Below are 25,071 nucleotides of genomic sequence, written 5' to 3' on the forward strand. Positions count from 1 at the left end.
TGATGATGAATAAAAGTACAAATATAGTGTACTGAGGAAAGAAAACAGAAGACCAGCAAGCAATCACCAGCCTGTTTCCTTCTCAAAACGATCAAGCTGAGCGACAGCAGAAGCAACCTCTTTTTGACGAGCGGTCCGACGATAGAATATGGGACAATCGGCTGAAGTGCAAATGACATCCTGTGAATAAGTCAGACCTCATCGCAAAGTAGATAAAACCTCATCGCACTTGGTGTAAGGAACCTTGGCACCTCTGACATTGGGTCCAAAGACGAGCAAAGTCGATCTGCAACGCTGACATTCCCGAAACTTGCTTTTGATACAGCTCTGGAAGCTTTGGGCGACAGTTGATGCAAACTGCACTTTCATTCTTACTACGAAGAGGCGTTCTACAGCCTATGCAGGTAACCGTCTTAACTGCAAATTTCATCAGTCCACCGACGGTTGGCGTAGCAATTTGAATGGCTCGAGTGTGGTCGCCTGATACTGGATGCAATCAGCTGCTCGGCTCTAGAAATTGTTTCACAACTTACGCAGACCACTCGCCCTTTCCCCCAAGACAGGTTCAAAAATCCTCATCAATGGTTTTGACAACTGGTTTTCCAAATAATATCTAGTGTCAATTGGTACATTATGTTCCAACACGTAAAGTGGATCTTCAGATTTTTCATAAGCTGCGGCACCTTTAACACCTTTGACAATGACATATGCGACGCGATCACCCAAACTGGGGGCGGAGCCAGCATCTCGCTTCCTCATACGCTCCGCCAATTCCACATGTGCTTGTTTGGCTGCGTAGTCAGCTTTCGCAAGGGCTTTAGTAATAACAAGCTGTGACATGTCGATCTTGTTTTGTAAGAGATCTGATATGGTTTCCTTGACATAACTTGATTGTTCACGTTAATCAGAGCCTATTGTAATGAGTCGTCAAAATTGCTCACTCCTCAGCGCCCTTGACATCGCGATCAATCAGCATTTTAAAGAGACACGTCTCGATAACAGTTGATACCAGACGACAATTATCTCGTCGAACGGTCTGTGAAACTGTCAGTATCTTTACTTAGTGGTCTCCGAGCATAGACTAACCTCGATGCCTTTCGTATCCATTTTATCGTACTTTTCAGGCCTGGTCCAGTACAGCCCTGCATAACGTTTCTTACTAATAAGAAGATAGGGGAAATACACTTTTTCAAATTCGAGTTTAATGGGTTTGATGAATTTGGTAGAAACTAATTCAGCGGCTTCGGCACCTGTAAGGGTTGTTAATGACTGCGCCACAATCGTTCAAGTCACAAACCAAGCTTCATTGCGGTAGGAAGATCTGGGCAGCCAAACCGCACCATGACTGAATCAGTATCGCCATAAATGACTTTGGCATCGTGGTCGTATCCCTTTTCAATTGTGTAATTGCTTTCTACCTCCTTTTTCGTAAACTCAATCATCTGCCGGCCATATGCCGTGACACTGGAAGAGATGGCGAGACAAGGAAGTTTGCCGATTGTAGCGCCAGTGAAGCCGTACACGGAGTTGGCACTGATCTTCAACGCAAGCTGACGACCATCAAGCACTGCTCGTCTGAAAGGATCCTTCTCAACTTTGAGGTCCATTTTAGCGCGTTTTCGAGCGGATAAAAGATTTTCTAGAATGTGTGGGAGAAGACCTTTACGACGATTTGAAGTGGCAAAAAAGTCTATTATTGCTTTAGTGACGGCTGTACAAATTGCAAGATGAAAAACTAACCATTATTTGGTGTGTGAATATAATCTACACTTTCTACGAGCTTGTATCTTTCAATTGTGGCCTTGTCTAATAAAGTCGTATAACAAAGATTGTGAGCCATCATTATGGATGGATATAGAGATGCAAAATCCAGAGTTGCAATCGGGACATCATAAAATCCTTTGTTCGGCTCAATGACAGTAGCGCCTTCATACTGTTCATCCGAACCTTCACTCTTCATAGCAGGAATGATGTACCCAGCATCGGCAGCATTTCTAAAAAGTTGAGAAATGACCTTGATTTGTTGACCGCGTGACAAGAGATAATTAAAAGGGACGCCTGTCACTCGAGCCATCTCAGTGTAATTGACAAAGCACATCAGTTTGTCCATCAAACGCTGAGGAAGATATGCGTCCTACGGCAACTTAAGCGCTAGTTTTTCCATTCTGTGATTGATTTACCTTCAGACAGTACACGGCAAGACGTCGTCGGGAATCTGCAGTACCATTCTGTAACTCTGTGATGATAGAATGATGGACATCCTCTTTCTGCTCTCCTAAGAAATGAGCTGATACTGCGTTGAGAGTATAGCTTCGAAGTTTGTAATCTCTTTGCATTACTTGCAGGATGTCAAGCTGTAGTCGACCTTCTATGTTGACGGATTTGGAGTCTCGTTGACCGTAAGCTTTAGAGGAGAAGTGGGTTTCTTTGATCTCAGATTTGATACCTATTCCAATGAACTGATGTACGGCCATTTACTGGTTAGGTACTTACCCTTCATGCGACCGAGAAAAGCGAAGTCAGCCACCTTCAATGCCTTCGCACGATCCAACAAATACGGCAGATCGAAGTTGGCAATGTTGTAACCAATGATCACATCAGGATCCACCGTCTCAATGAACCGGCTCCATTCCAAAAGTAATTGTCTCTCATCTTTGAACTCCAAAACTTGTGATCCAACAATATGTGCACAAGTGTTGAGAGTAAAAACATTTCGAACAAAAGGCTTACTCTCTCCTAAACTTGTGCATCAGTGTTTGGTTCGTACCAAGAGTTTCTGAGTTACCTTGTCGTGTTACCATTGCGGCTATCTGGATTACAGGGTCTATGTTGGCTTCGGGAAAGATGCCTTTTCGGCCGGCACACTCAATATCAAAACTCATTACACGTAAAGGAGCAATGTTAAGCCATTCGCCTTCGGGAGCGTGAGAAACTAGATGCTTGTAGCTATGGTCGGGTTAAGTTTATGCGGTTTTGACTTTCACAATGGTGAATTTACCTGCACGACACTTCAATTTGACATTGGGACTTCTTATGACTGCCTTCCAGTAATTCATAGTAGCCGGCTGTAACGTCAATCCAGTTCATACCTAGAATCTGTTATCACTGTTAGTATCTATGCCGGTAAACAAGTTTCTCTTTCACTTTGGTATCGATCATGAATCGCATTGTGTAAGCGATATTGCTTTCATAGGTGATCATGTCTGGAGAAAAGAGGTCGTTGAAATCAATTTGTCCACGCTCAAAAGCACGTAGATTTTAGTCAGTCAGGGAGCGGCTTTTGATTGAAATACTCATCTTTGACTTTGGAGATACTTTTTGGATCATTGCAAGTGATTTTTATGAATGGCACAGTATCATCTCCCCGGTAACCCCAAAGTGAGCGACGATTGAGAATTGTACAATGAGTAACACAAGGTCCGACGGACGACACTGATACCTTGGAGAAGTGTATCAGCTAATAACAATACAACGAGATGATTCTCACGTTGATTTTGTCAGTAAGGGGTTGCAAGTCTTTATTGAGGAAACCACTAGGAGCAGCGATGTAAAAGTAAGGCTTGAAACCATAAACATGAGCCATAACGGAGTTCCCTGCTTGGTTGACGCCGAACATGCGGATAAGAGGGCCATGTATTGCATCCGTTGACTCTTCTATCTCGATTTGTTGAAAGGCTGTGTGGCATGAGTGATCTCTAAGAAGTTGTGAAACCGCGACTAACTAATTGTATCTTTAGCCGGATTGATCGCTGGATAAACAGCAGGTCGGGGCCAGGCAGCTGATGTCTCTATGCTGTCTAAGGTGTAGTCTGTTAATGATGAAAATAGAATCCAAGAAATCAATGTACCTTCTACTGGATCTTCATTCAACTGATGCTGCAACAGCATCTCGCCCAATAGCTCCTGTTGCGCATTACTGTCCAACTTTCGCTTCTTGACTAGGGGCTCTTCAAATGCCATGACGAGGCTGTATTTTGCCTCAGTTAGAAAACAAAATCAAGACGTGAAATTCCGCGAAAATAATTATATACTAAATGATTGTCGTTCTTATAATAATCCACAAGCACACCTCCACCATCACATCCTGTGCGCCTAACTCCCGTGCCTATGCTTACACTCCACTCATTTTTATCTTTGGTAGCTAGTTATTATTTATAACATTTCCTCACTGAAAACGTACGTAACGGAAGGCATCTGGTGTGCCACACTGAGTTTTGTTGATAATGACTATGTGAATAGTATGTATGAACGGCGTTCCAATACAGCAAATCTAGCACTGATGTTGCATGAAATGAAGTATCTAAAGTAAAAGTATTATACAGTTGATCTATACATATATCTACTTCCTTATTGTCAGACCACTCAACTTGTGTATTAGGTTGAAGTTGGCGACTAACGAATATTGGATGGTTGGAGGACAAGGATATATAAAGAGCAGATTCATTCCCTAGAAAATCTATGGGATGAATATTGATTAGCTGTCCAACTATTAAGCTAGTAATATCAGTAATATCGTCCCAAGGAATTCTAGTACACCGATCCAAGTCCTAACACTTATTCCTGTGTTTTCCGTTGACGAACCTATCTTCAGTCTTTACCAGTGGCAGTGTAAAGTGCTGACGCACTTACAATGACGTCCATCCAGCGAAAACTTTTTTTTTCAAAATTGCTCTGATAACTCACTGCTTTGTTTAGTGTCGATGTTTATTGAAATGCATAGCTATAGTTCTGCGCCATGTGAGCAGAATGGCAGACTGTTGCACGAAGAGAACGCCTGTCGAAGCAATCGCAATCATCACCACGGCTGCTATTCTTGTTCTTAATAATGCTTAGCATGGAATTGAAGGTGATGTCAGGATTCGGGTCGGTGTACTAGAATTCCTTGGGATGATATTACTGATATTACTAGCTTAATAGTTGGACAGCTAATTAATATTCATTCCCTAGAGAACCTATGGAATGAATCTACTCTTTATATATCATTATCCTTCAACCATCCAATATAGGTGAGTCACCATCTTCAACAGGGTACACGAGTTGAGTGTCCTGACATCGTGTCATTCCAAAGAAAAAGGTTGAGATGAAGGAGTTCTATCTTGATTTCATATTGTTCTTCCTCCAGTTTAACAAAGATCGGTAGCTATAAATATATGTTATTTGTTATATATATATATATATATATGTATTGCATGTATGTAGTATAAACAGAGTAAACAATTAAATGAGGAAGAGTGTCAGGAGTAAGATTATTCTTGGGCTTGGCCTGGGAGTCCTTGGGACGAGTGGCTTATCTAGGAATATCCATCTCAAATAGATGAAGACAGCTATCAAGATTCATTCCTTGGGGAACTATCAACCACAATCTCTTCCTTATATCTTCTTTGCTCAACGTCCTTCAGCCAGGTTCTAGTTCAACCAGCTATCAAGATCGATTTTTTAAGGAAACTATCAACAACAGATCCTTCCTTATATCTTTGAGGCTTTTGCTCATTTCAGCCAGGTTCATGTTGCTTCAACGGTATCCGTTTACTAGTCACACATATCGTCCTGAGCTCTTTTGACCTTTTCCTGTTCATCATCCTGACACGCAGGTGCAAGATCACAATATTTTCATAGATTAATGGTCCATTGCTCTTCTGTAGTTCTCCTTAGTGTTCCTTGAACTGGGTTTGTCACTCAGTTGCAGGGTATTAGATGGGAACTTGAGAATCATTAAGTCTTACAAGGGTTCAATAACGTATGTCGATCACATCTACCTACGTGTTGTATCTATCTTCCAAACAGGGTAGCGGATGTCTTTTGCAACAAAAAATAAAATAAAAGGTTTACAGTAGGCAAGGTATCCAGGATACGTATCGAGTCCGCTTTTAAACCGATTAAAAAAATTCGTCTGCGATATTTAAGATCCGAGTGAGAATATGCAGAGATGTACTTAAAAAAAAACCTCAGCACTCGGGATTCCCAAGTGGTCCCCCACCTTGGTACTAACCGAGCGATATGCAACTTGACTTCACGGATCGGACGGGACGTGGTATTTGATGCAAATTCTATGGCCGAGGATAGCTTTACATACTGGATAAGAATTATAATCTTATTGCGCCAAGCATTTTATAACCGACTTATATCCTGAAAGCGACCTAGTTCATAATCTTCAGTTGTCGTCCAGTACCATGACCTCGGTCTCGCAACATGCAATGTAGCCAACAAAAGGACCATCAATACTTTTTAAGACTTTTCGTAGTCTTTTTGGTTAAGGCTTGGAACCAAATAATTAATCGGGTCGTAACAAATAAATACAAATGTTTGGTACGGTAATAACAAATTGTGAGTAGCTGTGGCTAGCAGAATGATGTTTTATTTGTTTCCTTATTTTCTTTCTTTCTTTTCCTTCTCTTTCATTTTCTTTTTATTTCGTGATGAACAATGTCAAGATTGCGTGTCACGGGAAGGTGGATAGTAAGGCAAGGTGTCATAACCTTGGAATTATGACACGGAATATAGCCAATAAATAATAATGCAACTCCAATTACATTATTGTTGTTGCAGTTTTACTGTAACCCCTACGGAGATGGAGGTAAGTCCGACGGGGAGAGTGGTGTACATAGTTATTTAATTGTATCTTAATTTTCTCCTTTTCCTTTATAATTATATTAATGCTAGTTCTGGAGTATTTCACTCTACGCCTGCACTTTATATGATAATACATTGATATACAATTCCAAAACCAAGAACCGAGAACCTAGAATCGAGAACCCAAGAATCTGGAACCAGCTTACATATCCTGCAAACGATTATCCAACCTGCACGAAAATAAGTAGGAAGCAAGGCGGTAACACAATCCTCCAGCACTTCTCTCCCAGTCGACCCATAGTTATCGAGACTGATGCTTCTGACTACGCCATTGCAGGTATCATATCTCATCCAGACGAACGAAACCAACTTAGGCCTATCGCATTCTATTCCAGGAAACTTACAGATGTCGAGCTAAACTACGAAATATATGATAAAGAAATGCTAGCAATCATTTGGGCTTTTAAGGAATGGAGAGCATATCTAGGAGGATCAAAAGAAATCGCGGTTTATACAGACCATAAAAACCTTGAGTATTTTACAACGTCAAAGGTGCTGAATCGTCGTCAGGCTCACTGGGCAGAAGTACTGGCCAACTATGATTTCAAGATCATTTATTGCTCTGGCACCCAAATGGGCAAAGCAGATGCCTTGACGAGACGTCAAGACCTGCAAGGGGGGAGTAGAGCTGCCGATGCACCCCCTCGAGCGCTCTTAAAGCCAGGTCAGTTCGTGATCTCTGCCACTGACACTATCACAGAGGATACCATCTCAAATACAATAAAATGAATCAAAACGTTACAACAAGAAGACCCAGCCATCCGAGAATTATTGCCGTATTTACAAGATCCAAACAAACCCCGAACTTCGGATATCAACATCAAGATTTCTCTACATACGATACAGGATAATTGTTACGGTCCGTAACAACGGAATATAAGCAATGCATAAGTTAGTGTTCGAACACCATTAACAATCCTTTTGCGGTTAATTGATGCATTGGTTATATCCGTAACATAGCCTCCCTTGGCACGAACAACTGCCTGTACCCTTCGCGGTATACTCTCTATGAGACTGTGGCAGACTGAAACCGGTACCTCATCCCAAACCTTTTCAATCCTCTCCCAAAGTTCTAACATGCCTTCGGGCTCATTTTTCTTCCTTTTGAGTTCTTTTTGAGGTAATGCCATATGTGTTCGATAGGGTTGAGGCCAGGAGACTGAGCGGGCCACCGCAAAGTACTCATGTGGCAATTTTTAGACCACTCGCTTTTTTGCTCGTATGTTTGGGATCGTTGTCTTGTTGAAATATGATCTTTGAGCGGTTGAGGGCATAGTATTCAATGGTTTGCTGTAGTTCGTCTTCCAATATTGCGCAATAGAGGTCGGCATCCATCTTTCCTTCAATCTTGGCTGCATAGCCCACCCCGTACCACGTCATACATCCCCAAATCATGACATTTCCACCACCAAACTTCATTGTTCCAACGACCGATTTTTCATCCAAGCTCGATCCACTACTAATCCACACCCTATTGTTTCCATCCGGGCCTAGGCGATTGATCTTGGTCTCGTCTGACCATATGACCCGTTTCCAGTCTTCCACAGTCCAGTCTTTGTGCCGTTCTGCAAACTCCATTCTTGCACGCCTGTGTTGCAATTTGAGGAGTGGCTTTTTTTTCTTCATAACGCTCTTAAACCCAGCGTTGTTCAGGCACCGTCTTATTGTATGTACAGATGCGTTGTTACCGGTTAAGATGTTGGAAATGTTTTTTAGTTCCACAGTGTTACGGCCTGTCCCAATTTCTCTGTAGCGCAGGTTGGTGGGTCGTTCAAGGTTTTTCTAGGTTTTCTAGGTTTTCTAGGTTTTCTAGGTTTTCTCGGTTGTCTAGGTGTTCTAGGTGATGCAGTTGTCTAGGTTTATTCTATTACAGGCCTGAGTAGTTAAAACTCAAGAACTTGCATTAATAGAAATATAAAGAAAAGAACAAAGATACAAGTAATGTAAACTATATACACCAGCCTCCACCGCCGGACATCCCTCCGTCTCCGCAGGGGTTACAGTAAGACTGTAACAGTCTGACTTTCTCCCACCGAAAAATTGAAGCACTCCTGTGCGACGAACTTATCAGTACACATCGTTTACTTTACAACACTTCCCTCGAGTTTATTTTACCGTCTTTTCGGACGCCTTTTCCTCTTCCCAGTCTCAAGCTCTTCCGCTGGTCCTCCTGGCTTCTCCGGAAATAGTCGATGGAATTCATCCAAGGCCACCAGTTTCTGCACTTCTTCTGAAGGCAACCAGTCGTACTGCTCCGGCCCGGTGTACCCTCTCCATTCAACTCTATACTCTACCCTCTTTCTCTGTCTTCTCGAGTCCACAATCCTCTCTACCACAAACTCTTCTTCACCGTTAACATTAACAGGCGGCGGCGGCGGTTGTACGCGGCCAGGGAGTTTATTCGGGTAGGCAGGTTCGATACGAGAGATATGAACGATCGGGCTAGTATTGACATTTGTAGGGAGGTCCAGCTTGACAGCGTTTTTTGCCTACAAATGCTGTCAACTTGTACGGTCCAATGTAGCGAGCCTCCAACTTGGCAGAAGGTCTTTCTGTTGACAAGTTCTTGGTGCTCAGGAAGACCTCGCTTCCTATCTCCATTTTTGGCGCCGGTATGTGTTTTTTGTCGTATTGCTTTGCTGATCGTTTATTCGCCTGCTTTATGCACTCTTCTATTCCCTTGTACCTTTCGAATGTATTAACATCTACTCGATTTTCCTTTGCTGCTTCGAGTCTTCCTTCGATTGCGTCAATGTCGAATCGAACGTTACAGCCGTATAAGGCTTCAAATGGGGACAGTCCGGTGCTGTGGCTAGGAGAATTGTTGTAAGCAAATTCAGCCCAAGGTAAAAGATGTTACAGTCCTTACTGTAACCTTGCAAAGATGGAAGGAAGCCCGCTGGTGGAGGTTGTGTATATAGTTTATATTTGTATCTCTGTTTTCTCTTTTTCTTTTATAATTATATTAATGCAAGTTGGAGAGTAATTTGCTCTACGCCTGTTCTGATATAATACATACTCTTGTGCAACCTAGAACCCAGAAACCGGGAACCAAGAACCCAGAAACCGAGAACCAAGAACCAAGAACCTAGAACTAAGCCGCCATACCCGACCTGCGACAAAGACAGAGTTGAGCAGGCGCTAACACCGTCGAGATATTTCATGGTAATTCTCGTGTTATGCTGAGTTATTTTCGCTGACTTTAGTAGTGTACTGGAGGGCTGAATGAAACAACCACTGGAACCGGTATCCAATAACGCAATCACTTTTCTGTATACATTTTTATCACCACTCAGAAGCATGTTTACTTCTGGTTGTTTGTTAGTTCGTGACAATGGTAGAGATCCAGAAAGACAAGGTTTTGGTGGCTTGGGAATAGGATGGGAGTAAAGACGTCTACTCACATCTACATCGCTCTCCTCCATCCATTCCATCTGCACCTGTCGTGCAGGTGTTATGACCCTGCACACACAAGGTCATAACACGTGGATACAGGCAGGATACCAGATATATATCATATATATAGAGTAGGTAGTTGTTGAGGATTCTCCTTGAGAATTCAAATATCATATGTTACACGTATAGGCTGTTATCACTATTACTTCCAATCATCAGTATCGTCCAGTCCCATTCGGATACGTTACCGTTATATCGTCAACATGGCCACCAGCGCCATTATTATCATCGTCCACCTGTGTCGTTCTCCCAGCCGCCGGCACTGGTCGTAACAGCAGGCATGCTTACAGGTCTTTTTGCAGTAGGACAGTCCGTATGTCAGGAATGGGTGGTTGGTATAGTTGAGTTGGTTGATTTGTTGTTGATAAAGACTTAAGGATAGATAGATGAAGGGATGTCTCTGACTTGACAATATTGGAAGAGGAATGGATAAGAATAATAAATATAGATGGAGGTAGGGTTAGACGTATGATACATCACTGGAGAACTATTGTAGATAGCAAGTCCAGTATATATATGTAGAGGGGAAACAGAGAATCGCGGATGTACGAATGAACGCCGGATATCCAGTACCGCGGCGGAAATGACTAAGTAAAAAAAATAAAGAAAAGAAAGAGCGGACATTGTTCCGATGTCCGTATTCATCACAATCACCTAGAAAACCTAGACAACCGAGAAAACCTAGAAACCTAGAAAACCTTGAACAACCCACCAACCTGCGCTACAAAGAAATTGGGACAGGCCGTAACACTGGTGTATATAGTTTACATTACTTGTATCTTTGTTCTTTTCTTTATATTTCTATTAATGCAAGTTCTTGAGTTTTAACTACTCAGGCCTGTAATAGAATAAACCTAGACAACTGCATCACCTAGAAAACCTAGACAACCGAGAAAACCTAGAAACCTAGAAAACCTTGAACAACCCACCAACCTGCGCTACAGAGAAATTGGGATAGGCCGTAACAATGGACACCCAAGAAATAGTTGATCCCAAACACTATAACTTGAGAAGCATGGCCCAGATAGATAAAGAAAACAACAAGGAGGCCCGAGCTGAATCAGTCAACATGGATATGATTAATGCTTTGAGGCTGGAGATTGAAATGTTGAAATTGAAGAAAGAGGTGCTAGAAAAGGAAAAGGAAAGCCTCAAAGTACACTCAGAAAACAGGAAGGAGGAACTCGTCGAACTGAAGAAGCCAGTGAACGAAACGACTCCTGCTCCTGTGTCAGCAAAGCGTTCAATAACTCCGGAGCGTTTTGACGGAAAAAACCCGGAAAGGCTGAGGCAATTCTTATACCAGTGTAAGAGGGAATTCACTTTAAACCCCAAGGATTACACGACGGAAGAGGAAAAGGTCCTCTTTGCCACAGACTTCCTGGGAGGAAAAGTTGTGGACCGATGTAACGGTTTAACCAATGCATCAATTACCCGCAAAAGGATTGTTGACGGTGTTCATACACCAACTTATGCATTGCTTATAACCTATTGTTACAGAACTGTAACAGTCTGACTTCCTTCACTCTGGAAGGACGAGCCTCCTGGTGAGTCACAACGCTAGGTCATAAGGTCCTCCGTTCAACCTCCATGGGACTTTCGGCAGGTCTAGATAGCCACTCCTTTCGATGACTACCCTTAGAGGTGCCTCACCACGAACTGAAGGTCAAACACCCTGGACGAGACGCGGGTTCCTAGGTTTACTAGATCACTCGATACTAGAAGGTGATACGTCACCTGGATTCGGGGTTGAACACGAAAGTGCAAAATCTTTCACCCCATCTACGGTTTGAACCCACGAGCGTCTGCCAAGGCTGAGCACCATTAATTTGTAACGGTTTAACCAATGCATCAATTACCCGCAAAAGGATTGTTGACGGTGTTCATACACCAACTTATGCATTGCTTATACAGTGGGGAGCAAAATGTTTCAATGTTTTCTTTTTTTGGATTGGGTCACCGATAACTTCCGAACGATTGCAGCGGTAGCCATCGAATACCGATGCAAGGTACGACTACTTCTTAGCTCTATAACACAGCTTTCATGACGTCATCGACTGTATCTATCACTGAGCTATGCGGCTCGGAAGATAGAGGCCGCATTGAAACATTTTGCTCCGTGTTTTTTGAAAATATGAAACTCGTCATAGCTCCACCAACACGGCCCTGAATGACGTCATTTCTTCGCTACGTCATTCCGCATGTAGCGTCATTCCGCATCAGTAGCGCGATGGTATAAAAAGGGAGACGTTTGTGCTCAGCTGCCTGAACAATAATCATGCGCGCTATTTCTACTACCCAAGTCAACAAAGCGATCTCATTGCTACATACCCGCCGCTCGTACCGGCAAATAGCCTCAGAACTGGGCCTAAGTGTCAGCACTATCAGTCGCATCCACTCTAAGCACTTTCCGTCGGATACTCCAAGAGCTAGAGGCCGCCAATCGAAACTGTCTCATCTGAGGTTGATTTTTTAGCCTCTTTGGTCCAACGTAACAAAGCGAAATGTGCTTAGAACTAGAAAACATTGCCAGCACCATAACCGGTAACGACGAATCTGTACATACAGTAAGACAGTGCATGAACAACGCTGGGTTTGAGAACGTTACGAAGGAAAAAAGCCATTTCTCAAATTGCAGCACAGGCGTGCAAAAATAGATTTTGCAGAACGGCACAAAGACTGGACTGTGGACGACTGGAAACGGGTCATATGGTCAGACGAGACCAAGATCAATCGCCTAGGCCCAGATGGAAACAATCGGGTATGGATTAGTAGTGGATCGGGCGTGGATGAGAAATCGGTGATTGGAACAATGAAGTTTGGTGGTGGAAGTGTCATGATTTGGGGATGTATGACGTGGTACGGTGTGGGCTATGCAGCCAAGATTGAGGGAAAGATGGATGCGGACCTCTATTGCGCAATATTGGAAGACGAATTACAACAAACCATCGAATACTACGCCCTCAACCGCTCAAAGATCATTTTTCAACAAGACAACGATCCGAAGCATACGAGCAGAAAAGCTAGCGAGTGGCTTCAAAATTGCAACATAAGTACTTTGCGGTGGCCCGCTCAGTCTCCCGACCTCAACCCTATCGAGCATTTATGGCATTACCTCAAGAAAGAACTGAAAAGGGAGGAAAATGAGCCCAAAGGCATGTTAGAACTTTGGGAGAGGATTGAAAAGGTTTGGGATGAGATACCGGTCTCAGTCTGCCAAAGCCTTATAGAGAGTATGCCACGGAGGATACAGGCAGTTCTTCGTGCCAAGGGAGGCTATACAAAGTATTAGAAACATGAATTTATGTTCTCAAAAAACAGGGAGCAAAATGTTTCAATGTGGCCTCTGTTTTCAAAGCCGCATAGCTCAGCCATAAATACAGTTAATGACGTCACTGAAGATGCGTTGTAGAGCTAAGAAATAACTGTACCTTGCATCGAGATTCAATAGCTGCCGTTGCTATCGTTCGGAAGTTATTGGTGATCCAATCCAAAAAAAAAAAACATTGAAACATTTTGCTCCCCACTGTATATACACCAGCCTCCACCGCCGGACATCCCTCCATCTCCGCAGGGGTTACAGTAAGACTGTAACAGTCTGACTTTCTCCCACCGAAAAATTGAAGCACTCCTGTGCGACGAACTTATCAGTACACATCGTTTACTTTACAACACTTCCCTCGAGTTTATTTTACCGTCTTTTCGGACGCCTTTTCTTCTTCCCAGTCTCAAGCTCTTCCGCTGGTCCTCCTGGCTTCTCCGGATATAGTCGATGGAATTCATCCAAGGCCACCAGTTTCTGCACTTCTTCTGAAGGCAACCAGTCGTACTGCTCCGGCCCGGTGTACCCTCTCCATTCAACTCTATACTCTACCCTCTTTCTCTGTCTTCTCGAGTCCACAATCCTCTCTACCACAAACTCTTCTTCGCCGTTAACAACAACAGGCGGCGGCGGCGGTTGTACACGGCCAGGGAGATTATTCGGGTAGGCAGGTTCGATACGAGAGATATGAACGATCGGGCTAGTATTAACATTTGTAGGGAGGTTGTTACAGTTCTGTAACAACAGGTTATAAGCAATGCATAAGTTGGTGTTCGAGCACCATTAACAATCCTTTTGCGGGTAATTGATGCATTGGTTAAACCGTTACAGAGGTCCAGCTTGACAGCGTTTTTTGCCTACAAATGCTGTCAACTTGTACGGTCCAATGTAGCGAGCCTCCAACTTGGCAGAAGGTCTTTCTGTTGACAAGTTCTTGGTGCTCAGGAAGACCTCGCTTCCTATCTCCATTTTTGGCGCCGGTATGTGTCTTTTGTCGTATTGTTTTGCTGATCGTTTATTCGCCTGCTTTATGCACTCTTCTATTCCCTTGTACCTTTCGAATGTATTAACATCTACTCGATTTTCCTTTGCTGCTTCGAGTCTTCCTTCGATTGCGTCAATGTCGAATCGAACGTTACAGCCGTATAAGGCTTCAAATGGGGACAGTCCGGTGCTGTGGCTAGGAGAATTGTTGTAAGCAAATTCAGCCCAAGGTAAAAGATTACTCCAGTCATCCATTTGATAAGATGTATAGATACTCAAATACTGCCCAAGATGTTGGTTTGTTCTCTCAGTTTGACCATCCGTCTGAGGATGATACGGCGAAGAGTATACATTCGACATCCCTGCAAGTTTAGCAAACTCACGCCACCATTGAGAAATAAATATAGAACCTCGGTCGGATACCACCTTTTCTGGAATTCCATGTTTTGAGAAGACATGTTGGACAAAAAGCTGAGCAAGCGTAGCCGACGTAAGGCTCGTTGTGACAGGAATGAAGTGAGCCATTTTCGAGAATCGATCTACTACGACTAATACAGCATCGTAGCCCTCAGACTTGGGCAATGGGCCGATCATGTCCATCGAAATCTCTGTCCATGGACGAGATGGAACTGGTAGAGGTTGTAGTAGACCGTAAGGAGCATGCCGTTTTGGTTTATGTCGAGCACACTCATGGCATGACTTGACGTAGGCAGTAACCGTCTTTTTCATTTGATCCCAGTGATAATCCCTTTTTATCATCCCAAGAGTTCGATCTCTACCGGGATGGCCAGTGAACTTTGAATCATGCCGCATACGCAAAATATCGAGTCTTGCGCCTTCATACTCTGGAACTACTATACGATCCTTGAATGTTAGTAATCCGTCTACTGTCCAGCCAACAAGTTTGCAATGATTTGTCGATGTTTGCCCATAAGGTACCATCTGAAGTCCACTAGCACGCATCTTGGCCAAGTTTTCATCGATCATGATGCCTCTGATAAGTTTTTCTCGCAATGAAAGGTTTTTCTCATTACAACTTGTGCTCACTCTGACTCCTCTAATATGCCTTTCTACTTCTTTTTCTTCATTCCACTCTTTCATCGTAGGTAACAATTGTGCGAAGCTAGATGGGTTTGTTGCTTCGTCTATTGATACGCCTTTGCCTATGTGGTAATCTGGTCTACGCGATAGAGCATCAGCAGCATCGTTTTCATGTCCTGGTCGATAATATATTTGGAAATTGAACTCAGCTAATTCATCAAGCCATCTTCCTTGTCTACGTCCTAGTTGACGCTTCTCCATAAAGTATTCGAGGTTCTTGTGATCCGTGATGATTTGAATTGGCCCTGGGCAACTTAATAGCCAAGTTCTCCATTCCTTGAGTGCATCTACGATTGCTAGTAACTCTTTTTCACCTACCGAATAACGACGTTCAGTATCAGACATAAGTCGTGACCAATAAGCCACAGCATGCTTGTGTAAAATCCCTGTTTCTGTGTTTCGAAAGTATTGAAAGGCTACCGCACCTACCGCACAATCCGACGCATCTGTTTCAAGAATGACTTGTTGGGAGTTATCGTATAATTTCATTATCGGATCAGATACAAATGCGTTTCGTAATGTTTCAAATGCTTTTTGACAATCAATATCCCATTCCCACTCAGCGTTTTTGCGTAGAAGTTTTGATAATGGTCCTGTTATGTGAGCATAGTCTTTAATGAATCTTCGACACCAACTGGAGAACCCAAGAAATTTTCTTAATTGCTTCATCGTCTTTGGAGTTGGCCAGTCTACTACTGCTTTGATCTTATCGCTGGGTAGATGTGTTTTACCGTGTGATACCTTGTGACCTAAGAATGTTATTTCTTCCTGTTCCCACTCACACTTTGTTGCGTTCACCACCAGCCTATTTTCCCACAATCGACGTAACACTTCGAAAACTAAAGCAGTAAGTTCTTTCTTTGTGTTTGCATAAACAACAATGTCATCAATATAAACCACTACTCCTTCATCCAGTAGATCCTCAAAGATATCATTGAGGAAATATTGAAAGCTTGCAGGAGCATTGCACAACCCGTCACGAACGACCAGAGAATTGTACGTACCATACCTCGTCTTCAGTGCCGCTTTGTTCTCATCTCCTTCTCTGATGCGCAACAGTTGTGTAATGAATACAGTTGTGTAAGAATATCAAGTTAAGTATCCTTGTTATGCTATCGGGAGTTAATTAACTAATTAATTACTTGTAAGATAACTCGCATCCTAGTTCCTGTATCTGTGTATTGGGTTATTGTATTTGACTTGTGTATAGCATAGCATAGCTTAGATTTTACATATATATAAACAGGTAGTCTTAGACTTACCTTTTCCCTAGAGATGTATCACACGTCTACATCACTATTACCTTGTCTCATCTATCTTGTTTCATCCACCTTGTCCCAGTAACGAGAACACAGTCAGAGACACTACTCACATACCAAACTACGGATCCTCATCACTGAGATCCTGACAGTATACATCTCTCTCTGGTGTCCTTGCTGTTATTCTCGTCTCAAGAAAACTACCCAGATCCTCATACACTCCTAGCAACATGTCAAGCCTTGAACAAAACCTAGAATCCTATCCTCCTGAGATGAGAGCCACCATGGTGTCCATGCACGAAGAAATCGTGCGACTCAGAGAAGAACTGGCCAAGTCAAAAAGAAAACCCGAGCCCCAGAGTCTCCCTGCCATCCCAAGCCCAGAAACCAGAAGGGAGGCAGTCCATTACACCGTTCCCGAGCCTCCCGTTGCCTTGCCCGCTCCATTCAGCGGGCGAAGAGAAGATGCGTTGTTGTTCATCCATCGTTGTGACCTGGCTTTCAGTGCCAAGCCCCAAACGTACTTTGACGAACACTCCAAGGTCGTCACAGCAACCAGTCTTCTCCACGATGCAGGTTTTCGCTGGGTAGTCTCCTTTGCCGACAAGGGGGAAGAAGCCCAGCCGACTTGGACCAAGACCTGGTCTGGTTTCCGAGCGGAGTTCTTGAAAAGTTACGGAGAAACATTCGCCGAGGACAAAGCTCGCGACCGACTGCTGGAGCTAAGGCAAACGGGGTCAGCTTCAGATTACGCATCCCAGTTCAGGCGCCTAGCGTCGTATACCCAAGATACGGACTCTGCCCAGCGACATACCTATTTCCGGGGCCTCAAGCTTAAGTTAAAAGAAAAGCTGTTGAGTAGTTCCAAATATCAGAATTTGGACAGCTTGATCGACGAATCTATCCTCTGGGATAATCTCCTGTGTCAACAAGACTGGGAGAAACAGACCGTCGAGGAAACTCCTCAGTCCGCGCCCGCGACGCGTCATTACATCCCGATGGAAATCGACGGAACACGCACCTACCGAGGTTCTATCTCACCTGAAGAGAAAGAGTATAGGTGGAAGAACAATCTCTGCCTCTACTGTAGGAAGCCTGGACACTATGCTGAGCACTGTAGAAACAAGCCTAGACCTAGGTATCGCCCTCGAGTGGAAAAAAGGCTACAGAGAGGAGAGGAGTAGCCATTATCATGAGGAGGAAAGAAGGAAAGAAAGTGAAAATTCAAAAAATGGAGAATCCCAAGCAAAGTAAGAAACCCCGCTTGGGATAAAAAGGGGGAACAGATAAAGAACAATACGAGTATGCAAGTTGATGAGTCTTTTTATAGTCACATTTGCACCACAGAACCCAGAAAAGATTCGACTAATGCATCATACACGCACCTATGTGTACCAGTGACGATGGAATACAATAAAGAACGCTACGAGACGTTCGCAATGATCGACTCCGGCGCCACGAACAACTTCATTAACTCGTCCTTTCTGGAAAAGACGAATATTGCCAAAATCCAGAAAGAACATCCAGTAACACTACAAGTCATTGATGGTCGACCGATAAAGTCAGGAGCGGTTACTCATATGACTGCTCCAGTTGGCATGACTGCCCAGGGTCATTCTGAGACCATCTCTTTTGATATTACATCGATAGGAGCTTACCCTATTATCTTGGGTATTCCATGGCTTACAAAGCACAATCCCAGTATAAGCTGGGCGACCAAGAAGCTGGTATTTGCGTCCGCTTACTGTAATGAGCAGTGCCATGATGACAATATTGTTCCTTTGGATAACCTTGTAGGTGAAGAACAGAAAATTGCTGAAATTTTTGCCAGTTACCATCTTGCTCATGACAAAAGCACACCGAATGCAACCGGTTTTATCGATCCTCTACCAAGAGAAGAGGAAGAAGAAGAAGTCCCTGACATAGATCAGCTTAAGAAAATCGTCCCAACAGAGTTTCACTCATTCTTATCCGTATTCGACGAGGCAAACTCCGACAAACTTCCTGATCATGGACCATACGACCATGCTATACCTATCAAGGAGGGGACGCAACCGAAGTTCGGTCCAGTCTACAGACTGTCAGAGGTGGAATTGAAAACGCTAGACGGATACTTGAAGAACAACTTACGGAATGGATTTATTAGACCAAGTACCAGTCCTGCTGGATCCCCAATTCTTTTCGTGAAAAAATCAGATGGATCGCTGAGACTCTGTGTAGACTATCGCAACCTGAACGACATTACCACCAAGAATCGTTATCCACTTCCATTGATAGGCGAATCCCTTGACAGACTCTCAGAAGCTTCCTGGTTTTCGAAGATCGACCTTCGCGCCGCATATCACTTAATTCGTATCAAAAAGGAGACGAATGGAAGACAGCGTTTAGAACACGATACGGACTGTACGAGTATCAGGTTATGCCGTTTGGACTTACCAACGCTCCTGCCTCGTTCCAAAATCTAATAAACGACGTACTCCGTGAATACCTGGACTTATCGGTAATTGTATACTTGGACGATATACTGATCTTCAGTAAAACCCGAGAAGAGCATGTCGTACATGTGAACCAAGTACTGAAAAAGCTAAAAGAAAATCAATTATGGGCGAATGCCAGCAAATGTCAATTTTTTCAAAGTGAAATCGGTTTCCTGGGATTCATCGCGTCGAAAGACGGCATCAAAATGGATCCAAAAAAGGTGGAGGCTATCACCGACTGGAAAACTCCGAGGAATGTCAAAGGCGTTCAGTCCTTTTTGGGCTTTGCAAACTTCTATCGTCGTTTTATCAAGTCATATTCCAAGATTGCAACGCCATTAACGGCTTTGACAAAGAAAGATGTGATGTTTGAATGGACAGAAGCGGCCGAGGATGCATTCCTGACTCTGAAGAAAGCTTTTACGACCGCGCCAATCCTCCAGCACTTCTCTCCCAGTCAACCGATAGTTATCGAGACTGATGCTTCTGACTACGCCATTGCAGGTATCATATCCCATCCAGACGAACGAAACCAACTTAGGCCTATCGCATTCTATTCCAGGAAGCTCACGGACGTCGAACTAAACTATGAGATATATGATAAGGAAATGCTGGCAATCGTTTGGGCTTTTAAGGAATGGCGAGCATATCTAGAAGGATCAAAAGAAATCACGGTTTATACAGACCATAAGAATCTTGAGTATTTTACCACTTCGAAGGTGCTGAATCGTCGTCAGGCTCGCTGGGCAGAAGTACTCGCCAACTATGATTTCAAGATCGTGTATCGCTCTGGCGCTCAGATGGGCAGGCAGATGCCTTGACGAGACGTCAAGACCTGCAAGGGGGGAGTAGAGCTGCCGATGCACCTCCCCGAGCGCTCTTAAAGCCAGGTCAGTTCGTGATCTCTGCCACTGACACTATCACAGAGGATACCATCTCAGATACAATAAAGCGAATCGAAACGTTACAACGAGAAGACCCAGCCATCCGAGAATTATTGCCGTATTTACAAGATCCAAACAAACCCCGAACTTCGGATATCAACACCAAGATTGCTCTACATACAATACAGGATAATGTCGTCTATTACAACAAGAAAATACTCATTCCACAAGACCACCAACTAAAGCTAGATATATGTCATCAAGCACACAACGCGCCTACAGCTGGACACCTGGGACAAAGCAAGACTTTTAGTCTTATATCTAGATATTGTTTCTTCCCAGGCATGAGAGGTTTTATTAACAAATACGTAGCTGGTTGCCACACATGTGCAAGGAACAAACCCGCACGACATAAACCATACGGTCCCCTCCAGTCCTTACCAATTCCCCCTCGCCCATGGCACTCCATATCGATGGATGCCATAGTCAAACTGCCTTTATCGTCAGGTTTCGACGCAATTATGGTATTCGTGGATCGCTTCTCCAAGCAGGCACATTTTGCACCCTACAAGGAGGATGGTTTTGGTGCTACCGAGCTGGCTGTGATGTTTCGACAAAATATTATGAGACTTCACGGTATTCCCGCAGACATCGTATCAGATAGGGGTACTATCTTTACTTCCAACTTCTGGCGAGCGTTCCTGGAAAGCTTAGGTACCAAGCCAAACTTCTCAACTGCTTTTCATCCTCAAACGGATGGACAAACAGAACGGGTAAATCAAATCTTGGAGCAATACTTACGGACCTTCTGCAGTTATAACCAAGACGATTGGACTACGCTACTAGACCTAGCGGAGTTCACATACAATAACGCCATTCATACGTCTACTGGACTATCGCCGTTCGAGGCGAACCATGGGTATCATCCGTATAGTCCGTTTTCGCTAACAACTATGCCTAGTACGATACCGAATACGAATACATCCCCAACATCAGTCCCTGCGGCAACAGATCAGGTCAACAAACTCAAGGAAACACATACCAAGCTAGCAGAGAATATGAAGAAAGCTCAGGAGAACCAAGCAAAGTATTATGATAGGAAAAGAAAAGACATAGGTTCGGCAGGAAACACCCCGTTATTCAAAGTAGGTGATCAAGTCTTTCTCAACACAAAGAATATTACTTCGCTTCGCCCTTCTGCGAAGCTTGATCAGAAATTCCTAGGACCTTTTACTATCATCGAAAACACTCCCTCGCCTCTGTCATTCAAGCTCGACCTTCCGGCATCCATGAACATCCATCCGGTATTCCACGTGACATGTCTAGAGCCAGTACGACCAGGTCATGAGGCGCAGAGCCAAGAACTGCCACTGCCTGTCATCGTAGACGGTGAAGAGGAATGGTTTGTCGATGACATCTTAGACTCAAGATATAATGAAGACACGGAAACTTGTGAGTATCTCGTAAAATGGAGAGGCTTTTCGGAGGAACACAATTCGTGGGAACCTTGGGAAGCTGTCAAACTTACCACTTCGTTTGCAAAATTCAGAAGAAAATATAGGAACTCTGACCATCACTTTCCTGCCATTACTCCTACGAGAAGAGTAATCAAAAGAACTCGCAAATCAAGGCAGCAGAGCTAACCTCGATACTCTCTGATGCTCAGAGGACTTCGCCCTTGAAGAGGGAGCTCCTGTAATGAATACAGTTGTGTAAGAATATCAAGTTAAGTATCCTGGTTATGCTATCGGGAGTTAATTAACTAATTAATTACTTGTAAGATAACTCGCATCCTAGTTCCTGTATCTGTGTATTGGGTTATTGTATTTGACTTGTGTATAGCATAGCATAGCTTGGACTTTACATATATATAAACAGGAAGTCTTAAACTTACCTTTCCCCAGAGATGTACAGTGGGCGCCAAAATGTTTCAATGTTTTCTTATTTTGGATTGGATCACCAATAACTTCCGAACGATTGCAGCGGTAGCTATCGAATCACGATGCAAGGTACGACTACTCCTTAGCTCTACAACGCATCTTCAATGACGTCATAGACTGTCTCTATCGCTGAGCTATGCGGCTTTGAAAACAGAGGCAACATTGAAACATTTTGGCACTTTTTTTTTGAGAACATAAATTCATGTTTTTAATACTTTATATAGCCTCCCTTGGCACGAAGAACCGCCTGTATCCTCCGTGGCATACTCTCTATAAGGCTCTGGCAGACTGAGACCGGTATCTCATCCCAAACCTTTTCAATCCTCTCCCAAAGTTCTAACATGCCTTTGGGCTCATTTTTCTCCCTTTTGAGCTCTTTTTTGAGGTAATGCCATAAGTGCTCGATGGGGTTGAGGTCGGGAGACTGAGCGGGCCACCGCAAAGTACTCATGTTGCAATTTTGAAGCCACTCGCTAGCTTTTCTGCTCGTATGTTTGGGATCGTTGTCTTGTTGAAAAATGATCTTGGAGCGGTTGAGGGCATAGTATTCGATGGTTTGTTGTAGTTCGTCTTCCAATATTGCGCAATAGAGGTCCGCATCCATCTTTCCTTCAATCTTGGCTGCATAGCCCACACCGTACCACGTCATACATCCCCAAATCATGACACTTCCACCACCAAACTTCATTGTTCCAATCACCGATTTCTCATCTAAGCTCGATCCACTACTAATCCACACCCGATTGTTCCCATCTGGGCCTAGGCGATTGATCTTGGTCTCGTCTGACCATATGACCCGTTTCCAGTCATCCACAGTCCAGTCTTTGTGCTGTTCTGCAAACTCCATTCTTGCACGCCTGTGTTGTGATTTGAGGAGTGGCTTTTTTTTCTTCGTTACGTTTTTAAACCCAGCGTTTTTCAGGCACCGTCTTATTGTATTTACAGATGCGTTGTTGCCGGTTATGGTGTTGGCCATCTTTGTTAGTTCTACAGCATCTTTTGCCTTGTTACGTTGGATTAAAGAGGCTACCGAATCAATTTCAGATTGGGACAATTTCGATTGGCGGCCTCTAGCTCTTGGAGTATCCGACGAAAAGTGTTTAAAACGGATGCGGCTGATAGTGCTGGCGCTTAAGCCTAGTTCTAAGGCTATTTGCCGGTACGAACGGCGGGTATGTAGCAATGAGATCGCTTTGTTGACTTGGGTAGTAGAAACAGCGCGCATGATTATTGTTCAGGCAGCTGAGCACAAACGTCTCCCTTTTTATACCATCGCGCTACGGATGCGGGATGACGCTACATGCGGAATGACGTATTGAAGAGGTGACGTCATTCAGGGCCGTGTTGATGGAGCTATAACGAGTTTTGTATTTTCAAAAAAAAAGTGCCAAAATGTTTCAATGTTGCCTCTGTTTTCAAAGCCGCATAGCTCAGCGATAGAGACAGTCTATGACGTCATTGAAGATGCGTTGTAGAGCTAAGGAGTAGTCGTACCTTGCATCGTGATTCGATAGCTACCGCTGCAATCGTTCGGAAGTTATTGGTGATCCAATCCAAAATAAGAAAACATTGAAACATTTTGGCGCCCACTGTATCACACGTCTACATCACTATTACCTTGTCTCATCTATCTTGTTTCATCCACCTTGTCCCAGTAACGAGAACACAGTCAGAGACACTACTCACATACCAAACTACGGATCCTCATCACTGAGATCCTGACACATAGCTTAGATTTTACATATATATAAACAGGTAGTCTTAGACTTACCTTTTCCCTAGAGATGTATCACACGTCTACATCACTATTACCTTGTCTCATCTATCTTGTTTCATCCACCTTGTCCCAGTAACGAGAACACAGTCAGAGACACTACTCACATACCAAACTACGGACCCTCATCACTGAGATCCTGACAGTTTTCCAAGCCACATAGCTCAGCCATAAATACAGTCAATGACGTCATTGAAGTTGTGTTATAGAACTAAGAAGTAACCTATTACGGTATTAACCAGTGCATCAATTAACCCAAAAGGGATTGTTGACCTGCTCAATTGGTCAACTTATGCACTGCCTATATACTGTTGTTACAGACTGTAACAGTCTGACTTCCCTCACCAGAGGGCCAAGTCCACTGAAGAGCCAGAACTTCGGTCTATAAGGTCCCCCATTTAACCTTCGTTGTAACTGCCGCAGCTCTAAGCAACCACTCCCTGGATGATCACTATTAGCAAGGTGCCGTCCACGCAAAGGTGAAGGTAAAATGCCTTGGAGGTGGGTTCCTAGGACAAAGACAACTACGTCATCTAGGTTCGGGGCTGAGCCATGAAAAGTGGAATATCTTTTCACCCCGCTGGGATTTGAACCCAGGATTCCTACCAAGGGTGAGCAGGTCAATTTATTACGGTATTAACCAGTGCATCAATTAACCCAAAAGGGATTGTTGACCTGCTCAATTGGTCAACTTATGCACTGCCTATATACTGTTGTTACAGACTGTAACATAACCGTACCTTGCATCGAGATCCGATAACTGCCGCTGCTATCGTTTGGGAGTTATTGGTGATCCAATCCAAAAAAAGAAAACATTGAAACATTTTGCTCCCCACTGTATATACAGTGGGCAACGAAATGTTTCAATGTTTTCTAATTTTGGATTGGATCATCAATAACTTCCGAACGATAGCAACGGCAGTTATCGAATCTCGATGCAAGGTACGACTGCTCCTCAGCTCTATAACACAGTTTCAATGACGTCATAGACTGTAGTTATGGCTGAGCTACGGGGCTCGGAAGACGGAGGCAACATTGGAACATTTCGTTGCATTTTTTTTGTGAATGTAAAACTCGTCATAGCTCCACCAACACGGCCCTGAATGACGTCATTTCTTCGCTACGTCATTCCGCATGTAGCGTCATTCCGCATCAGTAGCGCGATGGTATAAAAAGGGAGACGTTTGTGCTCAGCTGCCTGAACAATAATCATGCGCGCTATTTCTACTACCCAAGTCAACAAA

The 25,071-nt window shown here is 43.6% G+C and overlaps 1 protein-coding gene and 1 non-coding gene across 2 annotated transcripts; both read right to left on the minus strand.

Annotated features, from left to right (window-relative positions):
* Positions 1 to 63: 63 nt before the first annotated feature.
* On the minus strand, positions 64 to 3,960 carry L203_104487 (uncharacterized protein; the record flags this gene model as incomplete). The annotated part of the gene is made up of 16 exons (XM_066213871.1): positions 64 to 180; positions 230 to 486; positions 534 to 886; positions 942 to 1,036; positions 1,087 to 1,250; positions 1,298 to 1,690; positions 1,741 to 2,134; positions 2,181 to 2,446; positions 2,494 to 2,736; positions 2,786 to 2,946; positions 2,999 to 3,096; positions 3,145 to 3,251; positions 3,298 to 3,439; positions 3,488 to 3,675; positions 3,723 to 3,797; positions 3,849 to 3,960. The coding sequence occupies 16 exons, from the start codon at positions 3,958 to 3,960 to the stop codon at positions 64 to 66; spliced, it is 3,165 nt and encodes a 1,054-aa protein (XP_066069968.1).
* A 1,982-nt stretch (positions 3,961 to 5,942) lies between these two features.
* Positions 5,943 to 6,058, minus strand: L203_104488. The gene has a single exon (XR_010725533.1). It is a non-coding gene; the product is annotated as a 5S ribosomal RNA (ribosomal RNA).
* Between the last annotated feature and the right edge of the window lie 19,013 nt (positions 6,059 to 25,071).

Source organism: Cryptococcus depauperatus, chromosome 5 (assembly GCF_001720195.1).
Source record: "Cryptococcus depauperatus CBS 7841 chromosome 5, complete sequence".
NCBI classification, from domain to species: Eukaryota; Fungi; Basidiomycota; class Tremellomycetes; order Tremellales; family Cryptococcaceae; genus Cryptococcus; species Cryptococcus depauperatus.